Source organism: Aotus nancymaae, unplaced genomic scaffold (genome assembly GCF_030222135.1).
Source record: "Aotus nancymaae isolate 86718 unplaced genomic scaffold, 86718_ANA_hifiasm-v0.15.2.pri h1tg000028l, whole genome shotgun sequence".
NCBI lineage: Eukaryota > Metazoa > Chordata > Mammalia > Primates > Aotidae > Aotus > Aotus nancymaae.
Genome location: NW_026988441.1, coordinates 4240268 through 4256244, shown reverse-complemented (window position 1 = coordinate 4256244; position 15977 = coordinate 4240268). Strand labels below are relative to the sequence as shown.

General features: G+C 48.2%; 1 protein-coding gene across 1 annotated transcript; it reads left to right on the top strand.

Annotated features, from left to right (window-relative positions):
• Positions 1-4435: 4435 nt before the first annotated feature.
• On the top strand, positions 4436-15769 carry LOC105724361 (sialic acid-binding Ig-like lectin 10). Its single transcript, XM_021668593.2, is given in 8 exon segments — positions 4436-4575; positions 4578-4661; positions 5359-5622; positions 5946-6227; positions 6377-6479; positions 11952-12091; positions 14509-14651; positions 15659-15769. Coding segments are annotated over 8 exon segments (1185 nt in total). The 5' UTR covers positions 4436-4517.
• Positions 15770-15977: the final 208 nt, after the last annotated feature.

The window sequence follows — 15977 nt, the reverse complement described above, 5'->3', positions numbered from 1 at the left end:
TCTTCCAAGGGCAGATTCGTATTAACAAAGACTAGAATGAAGTCAGCAATAGTCATGAATATTCATACAAAACTGTATATTGCAGAGGAAAACATAAATGATATTCTTATAAACAGTCTCAGTTTTGCACAGCATCAAATCAAATTCCTTGAACCATTTTATAACACAGAACAATATCTTTTGATTTATTGCTGCAGGGGAAGAGAACATGTCCTTCAACTCTTTCTGAGAGTCATGCATGTACTTTATTATGAAAACTATGTTTTTAAAACCAAGCCCTGGAATTTTATTAGCCATTACATGCAAAACAAAAGAAAAGAAAAAAAGAAAAAGGCCTTTGGAGCTCACTTGGGATGGCAAAAAAAAAAAAGGGGCGGGGGGGGGGAGAAATGCCGAGTAGGCATTTATTCACTGATAATAATTTGATAACATTTTTCTTCTCCTTGGCTCACTGGCCAGAACTCTGCCATATGGCCACCCCAGATGAAAAGCAGGCAGGAAAACGGAGATACTATTTTTCAAATTGGTGACTTGATCACCTGAACAAATTTGAAATAATAAGGAGGAAACAGAGGTTGGATATCAGGTAGGCAACTCTCCGGGTCTACCTGAGACGTCGCCCTAGAGAAGATGGATAGCTAGGGCTGCTGAAGAGAGTCTCAGAGAAGAGGTTTCTTTCTGGTTATGAGATCCAGAAGAGAACTTCCAGGAGGAGGTTACATTTGACCTTGACTTGGAGAGAGAGGGAGGGTTTGAATGTGGGCAGAGAACAGAGTTCCAGAAGGATGCTGTGACAAGGGGAGTGGCCTGAGCAAACAGGCGGAAGAAGGATGTGCAGAGCATCTGTAGAAAGGATACCCATTTCTGCCGGGCGGCGTGGTGGCTCCCGCCTGTAATCCCAGAACTTAGGGAGGCGAAGGTGGGCAGATCACCTGAGGTCAGGAGTTTGAGACCAGCCCGGCCACCATGGTGAAACCTCATCTCTACTCCCAGCTACTTGAGAGGCTGAGGCGGGAGAATCGCTTGAACCCAGGAGGCGGAGGTTGCGGTGAGCCAAGATCGCGCCATTGCACTCCAGCCTGGGCAACAGAGCAAGACTCCGTCTCAAAAGAAAAAAAAAGATGTCTGTTTTTTGTTTTTGTTTGTTTTTGGTATGTAAAGAAGGACAGGGTGCAGGGATGGGGGCTATAGAGGGAAGGGAAGTATGGGGCAAAATCAGGGAGAACTCGAATGCAAGGCAAGGGAGTTTGGAGCGTATCCTGTCAGCCGCTGAAATGTTGTTTATTTCTCAAATATCTCTCTTAAATAGATCACCTTCTCTTTGTCCTCCATAGCTACTGCTGCAGCTCAGACTTCATCATCTTTCTCCTGGACTGTTGCTTCCTCCTCAGTGCAGACCCAAAGAGACCCTTAGAACACCCAAGCCCATTCTCCCATGGTTCACAACTGTTCCACAATTTCCACGACTTCCCCCATTGATGTGGGAGGGAGTCCAAGCTCCTCAGCCTGACATTTGAGGCTCTTTGAAAAGGAAATGGAGCAGGAATGGAGACTACAGAGAGGAAGGCAGACATGGTGTTGAGGCTTCACAAAGAGCATAGGGACAATCCCTGTTTTTTGTTTTTGAGGCAGGGTCTCACTCTGTTGCCCCGGCTGGAGTACAGTCGTGTGACCACAGCGCATTACAGCCTCTACCTCCCAGGCACAAGAGATCCTCCCACCTCAGCTTCCTGAGTGGTTTGAACTACAGGCATGTACCATTACACCCAGCTAATTTTTTTTTTTAATTTTTATTTTTTTGTAGGGAGAGGGTCTCCCTACATTGCCCAGGCTGGTCTGAAATTCCTCAAGCAGTCCTCCCACCTCAGCCTCTCAAAGTGCTGGGATTATAGGCATGAGCAACTGTGCCCAGCCCAACCTCTGTTCTTGAAGCTTCTTAGCATCTGGTCCCATCAGGCCCCTAATTCACAAAATTAACAGACCTTAAGGGTGGATTGAAGAGACAAGAGCCCCTAGCAAGCAGTGGACTTCTTTCCAGCCTCACCCCATGCCTCTTACTGCTGGCCCTCTCCTCATCCATTCCAAATCCTGCCCTCCAGGACAGACCGATCTGAGGTCAGAGTTAGCAGCAGGATACATCCTGGTCCCCTCTTGCCCCTGAGATCTCGCTGGGACTGATGGCACTGCCACTGATGGGTAAGTGGAAGGAGAGGCAGCGTGGGGGTGTCTGGGGGAGGTAAGGGTGGGTGGGGGTGGAAGGTGGACAGGGCTGAGGTAAGATGAAGAGGTGAGGACATTGAAAAATTAGGTACTTGGCTGAGCACAGTGGCTCACACCTGTAATGTCAGCACTTTGGGAGGCCAAGATGGGCAGATCACCTGAGGTCAGGAGTTGGAGACCAGCCTGGCCAACATGGTGAAACCCTGTCTCTACTAAAAATAGAAAAATTAACCAGCTGTGGTGGTGGGCACCTGTAATCCCAGCTACTGGGGAGGCTGAATTGGAAGAATCGCTTGAACATGGGAGGAGGTGTTGCAGTGAGCCGGGATCGTGCCACTGCACTCCAGCCTGGGTGACAGCAAGACTCTGTCTAAAAAAAAAAAAAAAGAAAGAAAGAAAAGAAAAGAAAATGTAGAATCCTCATTCTACAATGTAGATCCTCAAAAAACTTACCCTCAGTCTTTGAAGACCAGAGTTCAGGTTCAAGCTATATCACCTTGAGTAATTCTCTTCAGTTTGTTCACCTGGACAATGAGGTAGTCCCCTTCTACACAGCAAAAGGAAATTTATTTGTGGAAACCATTCAACCATAACAATCCCAGTTTTCACAAGGCTGTTGGGGAAGGGAGGGGGTTCCAAATGAGCTAATGGGTAGGGAGTGCAATTATTCACTAACTGTTCACTATTACGTGGTCCCGTCATGTAATGTGACTTAAGTGACAACCTGCAGTTATCATTAGAGTGCCAAGTGTGTCTGTAGTTATTGTCCTTAATTCTCATAATACTGTAGCATTGGTATTATTGCACCCATTTTCCTGATTGAGAAACAGATTCAGAAATGATGCAATGTGGCCAGAACCACAAGATGCAATTAATACCAACAAGAAGAGCAATAAAAATCCAGGCCGGGCACGGTGACTCACGTCTGTAATCCCAACACGCTGGGAGACTGAGGTGGGCAGATCACGAGATCAGCAGATCGAGACATCCTGGCTAACATGGTGAAACACTGTTTCTACTAAAAATACACACACAAAAAAAAAGTTAGCCAAGCATGGTGGCACACAACTGTAGTCACAGCTACTCGGGAAGCTGAGGCAGGAGAATTGCTTGAACCTTAGAGGCGGAGGTTGCAGTGAGCCAAGTTTGCACCACTGCATTCCAGCCTGGGTGACAGAGCGAGACTCTGTCCCCCCCAAAAAAAAATCCAGCAGACTAGATTGGGGTGGTGCATTTTAGGGGTCCCCAAGACTCCTCTGATTCAGTGATCCACAAGAAGGACTGTTTTACTCATGATGGCGGTTGATTACAGCACAAGAATACAGATGAAAATCAGCAGAGGGCAGAGTTCGGGAGACAGCAGGCGTGAGCGTTCAGCTGACCTCGCCCGGCGGCATTGCACCAACAGAGCTCGCTTCTTCCAGCAACGACGTGCGGTGACATTCACAGACATGCCAAGAAGGGAAGTGCACCCAAGCCTCGGTGTCCAGGGTTTTTACTGTGGGTCTGGTCACCGACTTATCTTAGTCTTCAGCCCCTCCAGAGGTCAAGCTGATGCCCCAGGACCCAGGGCCCCCACCATAAATCACAGTGTTAGCATCGACTGATATAGTCCAAGGCCCCAGGTAAACAAAGACACTCTTATCAGGCGGGATAGTCCAAGGGTTTAGAGGTCACCTCATAGGAGCTGGACAAGTGTCAAGACATTCTTACTTTTTTTTTTTTTTTTTTTTTTTTTGTGAGACTGAGTTTTCACTCTGTTGCCAGGCTGGAGTGCAGTGGCGTGATCTCGGCTCACGGCAACCTCCACCTCCCAGGTTCAGGTGATTCTTCTGCCTCGGCCTCCCAAGTAGCTGGGACTACAGGCCTGTGCCACCACGGCCAGCTAATTTTTGTATTTTTAGTAGAGACCGGGTTTTACTACGTTGACCAGGATGGTCTTGATCTCTTGACCTCGTGATCTGCCCACCTCAGCCTCCCCAAGTGTTGGGATTAAAGGCGTAAGCCACCATGCCCAACCAGGTGACTCTTTTAATGCACAGATGTAATACAGGAAAATGCTAGGTAGGTTTGTTTTTCAACCTGGATCTCTTCTTACAGGGTTACTTTCTCATGTTTTGATGGAAGTCAAGAAGATACCAGTAGAAGAGGGGCTGTGTTGTGCATTTCAATTTCCCAAAGAACTCCCAAGCACTTCCATGATCATGGGTTACAGGCTCAACAAAAATATCAGCTCCCTTGCAGCTACAAATAAACCCAATGCTACCATTGGTGATAACACCAAGGACAGATTTTACATGACTGGGAATCTTGATGAACAAGACTGTACCCTACTCATCCACAATATACTCAAAGGGACAGCATGACATATTTATCCCGTACAGATCTAGGAGAACAAAAACATGCTTTCCTGGGGGAGAACATCAAACTCTTTGTGTCCGGTGAAGTTCAATCTCAGGCAATAAATGGTTTGGAAAGAAGGAAATCGAAAAGTGGTTCTGGTGAAAATGTAGTGTTTACTTGATGGGTACTGGGCTTTACCAAAACCTTAGGTATTTGATTTTTACGATAATGCAGTGAGATCAATATAAAAGGTAACTTTCCTTTTCCAAATAGAAATGGCAAAGAGAGAAGCAACTGGCTCTGTGTCATTCAACCAACACAAAACAGAAAGGAAATGATCACAGATTGGGCTGGGAAGGGGCAGAGTCTAGGAGGAGAATCGGGCTGGAGGAAGGGAGGCAGAGTAGGAGCTACCACTAGCACATCTAGTCTGTGACTCAGGTAAGGGGTCAGAATGTAGAATCCTCATTCTACAATGTAGATCCTCAGAAAACTACTCACCCTCAGTCTTTGAAGACCAGAGTTCAGGTTCGAGCTCTACCACCTTGAGTAATTCTCTTCTGTTTCATCACCTGGACACTGGGGTGTTCCCTTCCACACGGAGAAAGGAAATCTATTTGTGAAAAAACCATTCAACCACAACAATTCTAGGTTTCACTAGGCTGTTGGAGAGGTGGGGGGTTGCAGATGAGCTCATGGGGGGGGGGCACTCTTTAACCTGGAAACACTGCATCAGTCAGGTGTCCATGAGGGTCCCTTTTCCCCAAGGTTTGGGTCTACTTCTCTTTTCTCCAGACCTAACTCAAAAGCCAGAGCTCCACATCACAGAGATTCTTTTGGCTGGGAAGCCTATGACCTTGAACTGTACCCTCAAAGCCACCTACAAAGAAACCAAAGCCCTCTTCCGGTCCTGGAAGAACTCAGCCATCTCCAGCAACTCCTCCTCGGTGCTGCACTTTACCCTGAAGCCTGAGGACCATGGCACCACCCTCGGATGTCACTTGAACTTCTCCTTAGCCAACATGACCAGAAGTAGCTTGGTCAAGCTCCACGTGATCTGTGAGTGCTGGTGGGCACAGGCAGATCCTGAGAGTTAGTGGGCTTAAGGAAAGACCTGAGCCCCAGAGGGAAAGAAGTCTTGGGAGCTGTCACATCTTCCCCCGACCTTTGAAAGGCCAGAGGGAGGAACTGAGCCTGAGTGTGAGGCAGATGTGGAGAGAGGATCATGGGGAACTGTTTCAAGTCCCAGCCCCACTCTGGGTTGCCAGAAAGTCTTTCTGAAGCTCCCTGTGAATAGCGAGTAAAGAGAAGACTGGGTCTTAGGGAAAGTAGAGAAGCAAAGTCAGGACATCTTGATGATTCCTGATTCTTCCTCCACACAGCACCTGCCAGGCTGTTCAATTCCTCTTGTTCCTTGGAGAAGACAGTTCAGTGCAGCTGTTCCTTCCGCGGGATCCCCACACCCTCCGTGCAGTGGTGGATGGGAGGTGTCCCTGTGGGTGTGAACAGCATGGATAACATCCTCCAGGTGACTTCTTCCACACATGTCCCCTGGGCCAACAGCACCATCCACCTCATCGGGGAGCCAGAAATAGTCATGAGACTTCGCTGTGAGGGGAAGAACCAATATAGACTTCACACTTCCAGCATCTTCCTGATACCAGGTGAGTATCCAGGAGCCTAGTGACTGAGCTGGAAAGAACACTAAGGGCCAGATGCGGATGGGCATGGGGCCAGAGGAATGGGCAGAGAGTTTTAGCTCAGACTTTAAGGCCTTTGGAGAAAAGTCAGTCTCACTTTCCTCCGATTCCAGATGAGAAATCAGTTTCCAGTGTGTTCATGAAAGGATTAATCCAGGGTAATGTGTATGGAGCCATTGCATTCGCGCTGCTCTTCATGTGCCTTGTCCTCTTGTTGTATCAAAGTTTAAATTCATCAGCAGCCTTTCCCAAAGCCTACTACCTTTATTTATGTTCTCCATTTCCTTCCTCATACTTTCTTCCAGTTAATTTCGCTTCGCCGTTTTTATTTTATTTTTGAGACAGGATCTCAGTCTCTCACAGTTCACTGCAGCCTCGACCTCCCTGGGCTCACATGATCCTCCCACCTCAACCTCCTCAGTAGCTGGGACTACAGGTGTGTGCCACCACGCCTGGTTAATTTTTGTGTTTTTTGTAGAAATGGGATTTCACCACGTTGCCCAGGCAGGTCTCGAACTCCTGAGCTCACGTAATTGACCCACCTCGGCCTCCCAAAGTGCTGCTGGGATTACAGGCATGGCCCACTGCCACTGGTTTTGTCTACCTTTAAAAAATGGATTTTTATATTGTTAACTTTCAGCTATTCTTCTTTTTCAATATTTGTATTTAGGGCTGTAAGTTTCCCTGTAAGCTTGACTTTAGCTGCATCTCACAAATTTTAATATAAATATTTCATTATCATTTGGTTAAAATATTTCTAATTTCCATTATGATTTCTTGACCCATGAGTTTCTTAGGCATATTACTCTCTTTTTAAATTTCTAGCTTAAATCCAATAAGGTCAGAAAATACGTTATACATCATTTCAATTCTTTTCTTTGTGACACATTTTTTTGTTTAATTTTTATAAATATTCCATGTGAACTTGAAAAGAATGTATATTCTATGCCTGTTGAATGCAGTATATATGTCTGTGTGTATGTCTGTGTGCGTGTACACAAACACATACATATACATATATACCCTTTAAATCAAATTCATTAATCGTGTTGTTTAAATCTTCTTTATTTGTACTGACTTCATTGCCTGCCTGTTCTAATGATAAGAGATATGTATTTTTAAGTCTCCCACAATAATTGTGGATTTGTTTGTTTCTTCTTGAAACTCTGTCAGTTTTTGCTTTATAAATCTTGAGGTCATGTCATTAGCTTCAAGTCTATTTTAAAATATGCATACAAGGCCAGGCATGGTGGCTCATACCTGTAATCCCAGCACTTTGGGAGGCCGTGGCAGGTGGATCACTTGAGATCAGGAGTTTGAGACCAGCCTGGCCAACATGGTGAAAACCCGTCTATACTAAAAATAAAAAAATTATCCAAGCATGGTGGCACATGCCTGTAATCCCAGCTACTCAGGAGACTGAGGCAGGAGAATAGCTTGAACCCAGGAAGTGGAGGCTGCAGTGAGCCAAGATCATGCTGCTTCAGTCCAGCCTGGGTAACAGAGTGAGAGACTCTGTCTCAAAAAAAAAGAAAAGAAAAGAAAAGAAAAGAAAAGAAAAAAGGAAGTGCATAAAGTATCTTCCTTCTATCAAACACCATTTTTTTTCTTCACCTTTGTATTAAAGTCTATTCTGTCAGATATTAGCAGGGCTCCAGCAGCTCTTTTTTTTCACATCTACCCTCAATCTGTGATCTTAAGGTTTAGATATGTGTTTCATAATCAGCATATAATTTTGACTTTTTTTAGTCTTGTAATTTTTAAATTGGATTTAAATTAATTTGCTCGATGTAACTACTGGTGTATTTAAATACTGACGGCGTTTCAGTATAGGCTTCCTTCTTCCCTTTCCTTGTCTTCTTTTGGATTGGCTGGGTATTTTTACCAATCCATTATTTTCTTTCTACTAGTTGAAAAGTATGCGATTACACATTTTTTAAATATTCTTGTACTGGTTACCCAAAAATCACAACATCTATACTTCAGTTATCAAAATACATATTTGATAATTTCAAAGTATAAAACCTTTACCCTCCTCCAGATAATGTAAAGACCTTAGAACAGTTTAACTCTATTTTTTCTCCTCACAACTTACATGCTATTTTTATAACATGCTTTGTGGCATTTTATCAATTCCAATATACATGTTATTTCACATTCAAACATCTCTGAAATAGACATATGTCTTACGATTGATGGTGATTTACAGTTGCTGCTGGTCCCAGGTGGCAGTCCTGATAAAGTTGTCACTGCCTGCAGGCGAATGAACTCCGTCACTGCTGTTCATATTAAATCTCTTTAATTGAATTATTTGGTCATTGATACATGTTTAATTTACTGCCTTTTCAAACATTTGCAAAAGTGCTACATTATTAGCTGGTACTGAAACAAAGTTATTGTGTATCCAGAAGGACACAGAAGTAAAAGAGTCAGCATACCTTTCATTTTTGGGACATCTGTAACATTTGTTTGAGGAAGGACCAGAATTCCATATTTTTTGTAAAGCAACAATCTGGTGCGTTATAGAACCTAGAAAAGAGAGATAGCCACATGTGGATAAAGCCATGTTACTTTTTCTTATAAGATAAAAAGCAAAAGGGTAATTTATCTCATAAACTGCCAGTGCAAATGAAATCAGAAGAAATTGCTTAATCCTTTAGAAGAGATTTTTAAAATTTAAATTAACATGACGGGATGATTCATGTGCTGTTCAGGACTATATTAGTTCTTAACAGTTTAATCGGCAAATTTTTTTTCCCTCAGTGATACATAAATTATGCATCTTACTATTAGTGGCATTTTATTATCAATGAAATACCAATTCCATATTGGTGTGTCCAAGCAAATCCAGTACGAGCATGGGAGCAGGTTGTGAATGATGAAGAAAACCTACCATAAAACAAAATGGGGTTGGGTGCACAGACTCACGCTTGTATTCCTAGCACTTTGAGGGGCGTTGGGTGCACGGACTCACGCTTGTATTCCTAGCACTTTGAGGGGCCAAGGCAGGAGAATCACTTGAGCCTAGGAGTTTGAGACCAGCCTGGGCAACATAGTGAGCCCCATCTCTGCAAAAAGTACAAAAATTAGCTGAGCGTGGTGGCACATGCATATAGTCCCAGCTGTTCAGGAGGCTGAGGTGGGAGGAGAGCTTGAGCCCAGGAGGTGGAGGCTGCAGTGACTTGTGATCCCCCTACTGCACTTCAGCCTGGATGACAGAGTGAGACCCTGTCTCTCAAAAAAGAAAAGAAAAGTGAACAATAATTTGCCAATATTTTGCCATTTTCCTGCATGTCTGGATTTGTATGCTTTGACCTCATTCATAATTTTTTTAGAGTGTGCAAAACATGCAAATGACCTTTAAAACAGTGCACATGCTGCACACTGACTCAACAAAGATGTGTGATGCAAAACCTTTCTCTGTAAGTTAAATCACAGAAATACATTGAGCAAATTCTACATGCCAGGTCATACTGTCACAGGAAAGGGGTCCAGATCCAGACCCCAAGAGAGGGTTCTTAGATGTCACACAAGAAGGAATTCAGGGTGAGTCCGCAAAGTGTAAGTAAGTTTATTGAGAAAGTCAAGGAATGAAAGCATGGCTACTCCATAGACGGAGCAGCCCCGCGGGCTGCGGGTTGCCCATTTTTATGGTTATTTCTTGATGACATGCTAAACAAGGGGTTGATTATTTACGCCTCCCCTTTTTAGACCATAGGGTAACTTCCTGATGTTGCTATGGCAGCTGTAAACCAGCATGGTGCTGGTGGGAGTGGAGCAGTGAGGACGACTAGTGGTCACTCTCGTGACCCTTTTGGTTTTCGTGGAGTTTGGCCAGCTTCTTTACTGCAACCTGTTTTATCAGCAAGGTCTTTATGACCTGCATTTTTTGCTGACCTCCTATCTTATCCTGTGACTTAGAATGCCTTAACCAGCTGGGAATGCAGCCCAGTAGGTCTCAGCCTTATTTTACCCAGCTCCTATTCCAGATGGAGTTGCTCTGGTTCAAATACCTCTGACATTATCATAGAGCAAACCAGGCTGGGGACGTGGACCCTGAAGGAAGACATATGCAGATGTGTAGGGATAAATGTTGGGAAGTGCCTGGAGGAAAACAGGGAGCTGGGAGAGAGTGTAGCAAGGGGAGGGGGTGGGGAGAAGCCTTTAGGAACTTGGTCTGAGACCTAAAGAAATAGGGGGGAGCCGCCCAGACGGAGGTAGCCGCAGTTCCAGGCTCTGAGATTGCAGAGGTTTATCGAGTCCAAGAGCCCAGCAGGGCCTGATGAGCTCAGAGCTTAGAGAGAGCTTGGGAGAGGCCAACCTGCGGGCAGAGCCTCAAGGGCTCTGGTGAGAAGTTTGGGTTTCATCTTCCCTGTGGAGGGTTATTTCCTCCCATGCTTGGTCATCCCGGAAGGTGAGCTGCTCTTTAGTGGGGACTTTATCTGTGAGAATCGTATGTGGACAATGTGGTGGGTGAGTTTCTCCAAAATGAGTTTTGTGTGAGTTGCCCCACAGCGTAACAAACCCGGGACTATTTGTGTTCACTGCTTACCTTGCCGCTCTCTGATGCAAACCTCTGCAAATGGAGGCGTCAGTTTCTAAGAGAAAAAAATATATATATTTTTTGCAACCTAAAGCCCAGGCTGAAATAGACATGCTTCCTTGTCATTCCCTTGACCAATTATTAGATTCTTTTTCTAGCGCCCCCTTGATGTAGGGGTGTCAGACCCAGGTCCCTGCATAGTGTGGACTGAAGGCCCTGTTGTCTGCTGTCACTGGACCATTTAAATCAAGTCCCTGGGTTATTAGCACAACAGACCCTCCCTGCCCTGCAGCCCAGCCATGTGCAGCCAGCCCTCAATTGATGGCGTGGCCTCTGATCTTCAGTCCCCCGTGTCCTTACGACCTCAGCCCCATTAGTGTTTTCAGATGTTTTTGTAGAGCGAGGGTTTTCAGACAGGAAATGGATGTCTGAATCTTATTGTCTGAATGCAGAAAGAAACAACGGAAGGATCTCCATCTGGGGAGGAACAGGTCGGGTCTTTAAAGCTCACTCAGGCTGCTCTGCAGGGGACACAGAGCAGAAGGACAGAGCCGCCAGCCCGGGACCAGCGGGTGGCCCCTGCAGCTGCTACAGCAAGAAAGGAAGGGGACCAGTTATATAATCCACGGGATGTCCACACCACAGAACAACACAGCTGTCAGAAAGACCAAGGCAGTGTGCCAGACTCGGACATGCAGGCATGAGCCAGAAATATTAGGAGGAGGAAGAAAGGTGCAAAAAAAAAAAAAAAAAAAGACCTGTCCAAAACTAAAAAATATATATTGAGACATCACAGGGCAGCAAGAGAAGCAGAGGAATGGACTAGACACGAAGGGCCTCCAGGCTGAAGGGTTGGGCTGTGTCCTGGGTGAACTGGGGAGCCACGGAGGGGCTGTGAGCAGGAGAGGAGCTGGGCAGCTCTGGGGGACAGTGAATTCCAGGAGGCCCAGAAAGAGGCTTGGGAGAGGGTCCACACCAAGAGAATAGAGGCTCTTATCCCCATTTGACGGGGTGCGGTGGGGCTGTGCTGGTCACAGAACCAGCAAGCGGAGAAAGCTGGTGTTCTGGGCACAGCGCAGGGTTCCTTCTGGGAACTGGACGGGGGCAGGGGCTGAGCACATCGTTCACAGGGTTTCCTGCCTTAGAACGAAGATGCTTACCTGGTGGGAGGAGCATCAGATTCCCAAGACCAAAGAAGGCCTGACCCTTAAGAAGCCAGAGCTGCTGGAGGAACCAGAAGTACCCAAAATGTGTGAAGCTAACACCCCACCAGACCAGGCTGGAGGTAAGTCCCTGGGCCAGTCACAGGCAGGCCATCAAGCAACAGGGCTGCAGGCCAGGGCCCCCACTCCATCACCTGGCAGAACCATCAGGAGGCATTCCTTCAGGACAGAGTCCCTGACCCCCTCGCCCCCACACACCAGATGCTATGTTTGCCAAAACCAAGTCCCACACACTGGCTGGCTTGAACCACTGATACTGATCTTCTCACCCTCTAGAGGCTGGAAGTTGCAGGTCAAGGCGTGGGCAGTGGGGCTTCCTTCTGAGGCCTCTCTCCTTGGCCCGTAGATGCCGTCTTCTCCCTGTGTCTTCACGCGGTTGTCCCTCTGCATGAACCTGGGTCCTAACGTCCTTTCCTTGTAAGAACACCAAGGCCAGGCGCGGTGGCTCATGCCTGTAATCACAGCATTTTGGGAGGCCGAGGTGGGCAGATCACGAGGTCAAGAGATCAAGACCATCCTGGCTGACATGGTGAAACCCCATCTCTACTAAAATTACAAAAAAAAAAAAAAAAGAACACCAGTCGTTGAATTCAGGCCCACCATGGGACATCATTTAACCTTAATTACCTATGTAAAGGGCCTGGCTCCAAATACAGTCACATTCTGAGTCATTGGGAGTTAACATGTGGTTGGGGGGGGTGGGGAGGATTCACACTTCCGCCCATAACAGAGGCTTAAAGAGGCTGCTTTAAGGATCCCTCTGTGTTGGGTACTTAGAGGGGCAGGGGCTCGCCCAAGACAGTGGAGCAAGAGTCTGGTTCTCCCACAGTCTAGGGCTCTGGAGAGAAAGAAGAGCGTAGACTCCGAGACAGATCATGGCACGCGGCCCGGGACGTGGAATCCTGGCCCAGGCAGAGCTGCGCAGACCTGCAGACACCAGCGGCAACTCCATCTCAGACTCCAGACCCGGAGGCCCTGGCCCGGCTCTCACCCATTTCCTCAGGGAACATCCCCAGAGGCCTCCCCTGCACCAGCCCTCATGTTACCCAATGTAGGGAACACGCCTCACGTCTGACACCTGCCTGAGGGACATGCCACCCCAGCAGGCAGGCTGCCAGGAGCAGAAACAAAACGCACAAGGACATGCCAGGCAGGCAGCACCGGAAACAGGCTGCCACTGTCACAGGGGCCACTGCGAGCCCAGCGTGGATCCAACCCAGCCTCAGCCTTCTTCAGAGAGAAACTGAAACATGCTCAGCATGATGGGAAGTGGCGGAAACACTGAAGAACCCCCAAGAGCACATCCACAGGGACACTGGGGAGCATGAGGCCCAGCCTCTGCACCTCTGCATTGCAAACAGGGAAACTGAGGCTCACTGTGCCTCCGGCCACACTGCAAGGCTGTGGGTTGCTCAGGACTCCTGAATCCCGGTCCCCTGTCCCCTGCAGTAGCTGACCCTGTCCCTGGACATTTTCCCCTGACTTTATGAGACTCTAGTGCAGAGGCTGCAAACTCAAATGCTCACAGCCTCCTGGCAGGGAACAAGATGGGCACAGCTGGCCTAATAGGGGCGGCGTCTGTCTTGAGAGCAGCTGCCCCTCCTGAAGGCAGCGGTTCACAGTGGTGAAACTCCCTCCACCTCCTCCCCACCCCCTCCCCACCCAGGTCAGGAATGCTGGGTGACCACTGCTAGCTCTTCACATTTTTTTGTTGTTTTTTTTTTGAGGAGAACCCAGAGATCTCGATTTCAGTGTGAAATGTCTTGACTCCGGCACAGTAGTAATTGAGAACAGGTTTTTTAAAAGGCAGCACCGTGTGGGTCAAAGAAAATCCCCCCAAAGGGGCCTCTCATTTGCAAACTCCAATCAGAGGCACAGATGTGGAGGGGACTCCCACTGTCTGAAGAGCCCAAAGCAGGTGGGGTTTTTCAGAACGCAGACGCTTTGTCAAGGGCAGCCAGAATCCCCAGGTTCTGGGAGGAAGCGTGGGTCTGGAACGGTAAGGAGGGGTTTCTAAGTAGAGAAAAACATTCCAGGTGTTCACTCGTGTGGCCACAAATCCCAGAAGCCTCCCATGTGCCAGGCCCTGGGCCAGAGACCAGGAGAAGTCGGACCTAGGTTCTGCCCATACGGACCTCCAGGTTGATACAGTACTGCGAGCATGGTCAGGGCTGTGACCCAAGAAGCGTGGGGAGAGGGGAGGGGAGGAGCAGCTGGCATTGAGGGAGGGAGGGCTTGACCCCACGTGGGAGCTGAGGGTTGCTACCTAAGCCCAGCCAGCAGAGGTGATGGCACTGCCAGGCACAGGAAGCTGCAAGACTGAAGGCAGGAGGCTTGGGGCTAGGAGGGGGATGGGGGGCAGAGCACTCCAGCTAGGGCAGAGCAAGCAGCATTTCCAGGGCAGGAGGCAGACGACAGTGAGAACCGAGCCGGGCAAGGAGCCACAGTCTGGACCTGGGTAAAGCTCCCCTGCAAACAGACCTCAACTGTCACCCAGCTCACCCTCAGGAGAAGCGAGGGAGGAGCAGATACCTGGTGGTGGTCAGCTTCCCCTCCTCTCTGCAGGACATGCACAATGGTGACAGTGTCCCTGAGTTTGACTTCAGTCCTGATGCCCCACCAGTTGGGGACTAGGAGGCTGACGTCAGGAAAAATGTGGCGTCCCTATGGGCGGGCTGAGGGGTGAGCGTAGCCGGGAACCAGCAGCAGCTCCAAAAATAAAGATGAGATTAGAAAGTGGAATCATCTCCAGGAAGTGGATATTGGGCTGAACTCTTTCCCCAGAGTCGGGAAAGATAGAAGAGGGCACTCCAGGCCAGACAGACAGATGGGCCCTAATGCCACGTTCTGTGTCCCCGTCTAGGCTGAGGTCACTGCTGGCCCCTCGAGATCCCCCGTGGGCACCAGAGCAGGCTAAGTACCTGGAGCAAACTGCTCCTCAGTCAGTGGTCAGTTGTGTGCACTTGTACGTCTACAAGGAGAGGTTCCAAGGAGGAGACCACGGCAGGCGGCTCTGTATAAACCTCTGTTCCCTCAGGAGATGATGGAAGCAACCGTGGTGATGGTCCTGGCCAGGGCTGAGGGTGTTCCAAGCCCTCACAGGCCTTCATTCACTTAAGCCAGAGACTTTGCGGAATCAGTCCCATTACCATGCCCATTTTATAGAGGAGGAAACTGAGGTCTAGAGAGGCTGAGAAGCCTCCCTAGGGTTACATTCCTACCTTCTGAGACAGATGCTATCCCCCTGCCCTTACCCACAAGGAAATTCAGGTTCAGAAAGGGGAGGGTCCTTCCAGAATCTCACAGCCTGGGGACAAAGCCAGATCTGGGGTGCCCCTGCCCGCTCTTGCCTGCTCCTAGGAGCAAGGATCACACCATCAGGATCACTTCTCCCCATTCTAGAGTGCAGACTGTCTGGGGCCACGCAGTCACTCAGGCTTTGCTGGCTCAAGGAGCAGGTCCAGACTGTCCCTTCCATTCACCTCAAAGTCTAGTCTCTCCATCTCTGTTCCTCTCTCTCCCTCCCTCTCAGTTCCATGCACAGATGGTTAACCCTCTGTGTGCCCCGTACCCTGCTGTGTTTGGAAAATGGCCGTGGATAGGGCTGCCGCCATCCCTTTCTCTCCCAGATGGCGAGGGCCATTGCAGAGGGTGGGGGCCGTGGGATCATGAACGCCTGTGCTGACCACTTGGACAATGGAGCTGAGCCACCTGTGTTTAGATCCCAGCTCTGGCCCTGAGTGCGGACCACTCCCGTGTTCCCTAACCCCAGCTTTCATCAGCAAAATGGGGGCATAACAGACTGTGCGTCACTGTGAGGTGCAGATGAGTTAACGTTTATTCAGTAACCAGCTCAGGATCAAGGGCACAGTGATGGCAGCCTGTGTCTGTTGCACACTGTGTCCATGCCAGGCCATGTTCTAAGCACGTTACATGGGTCCTCCTGTT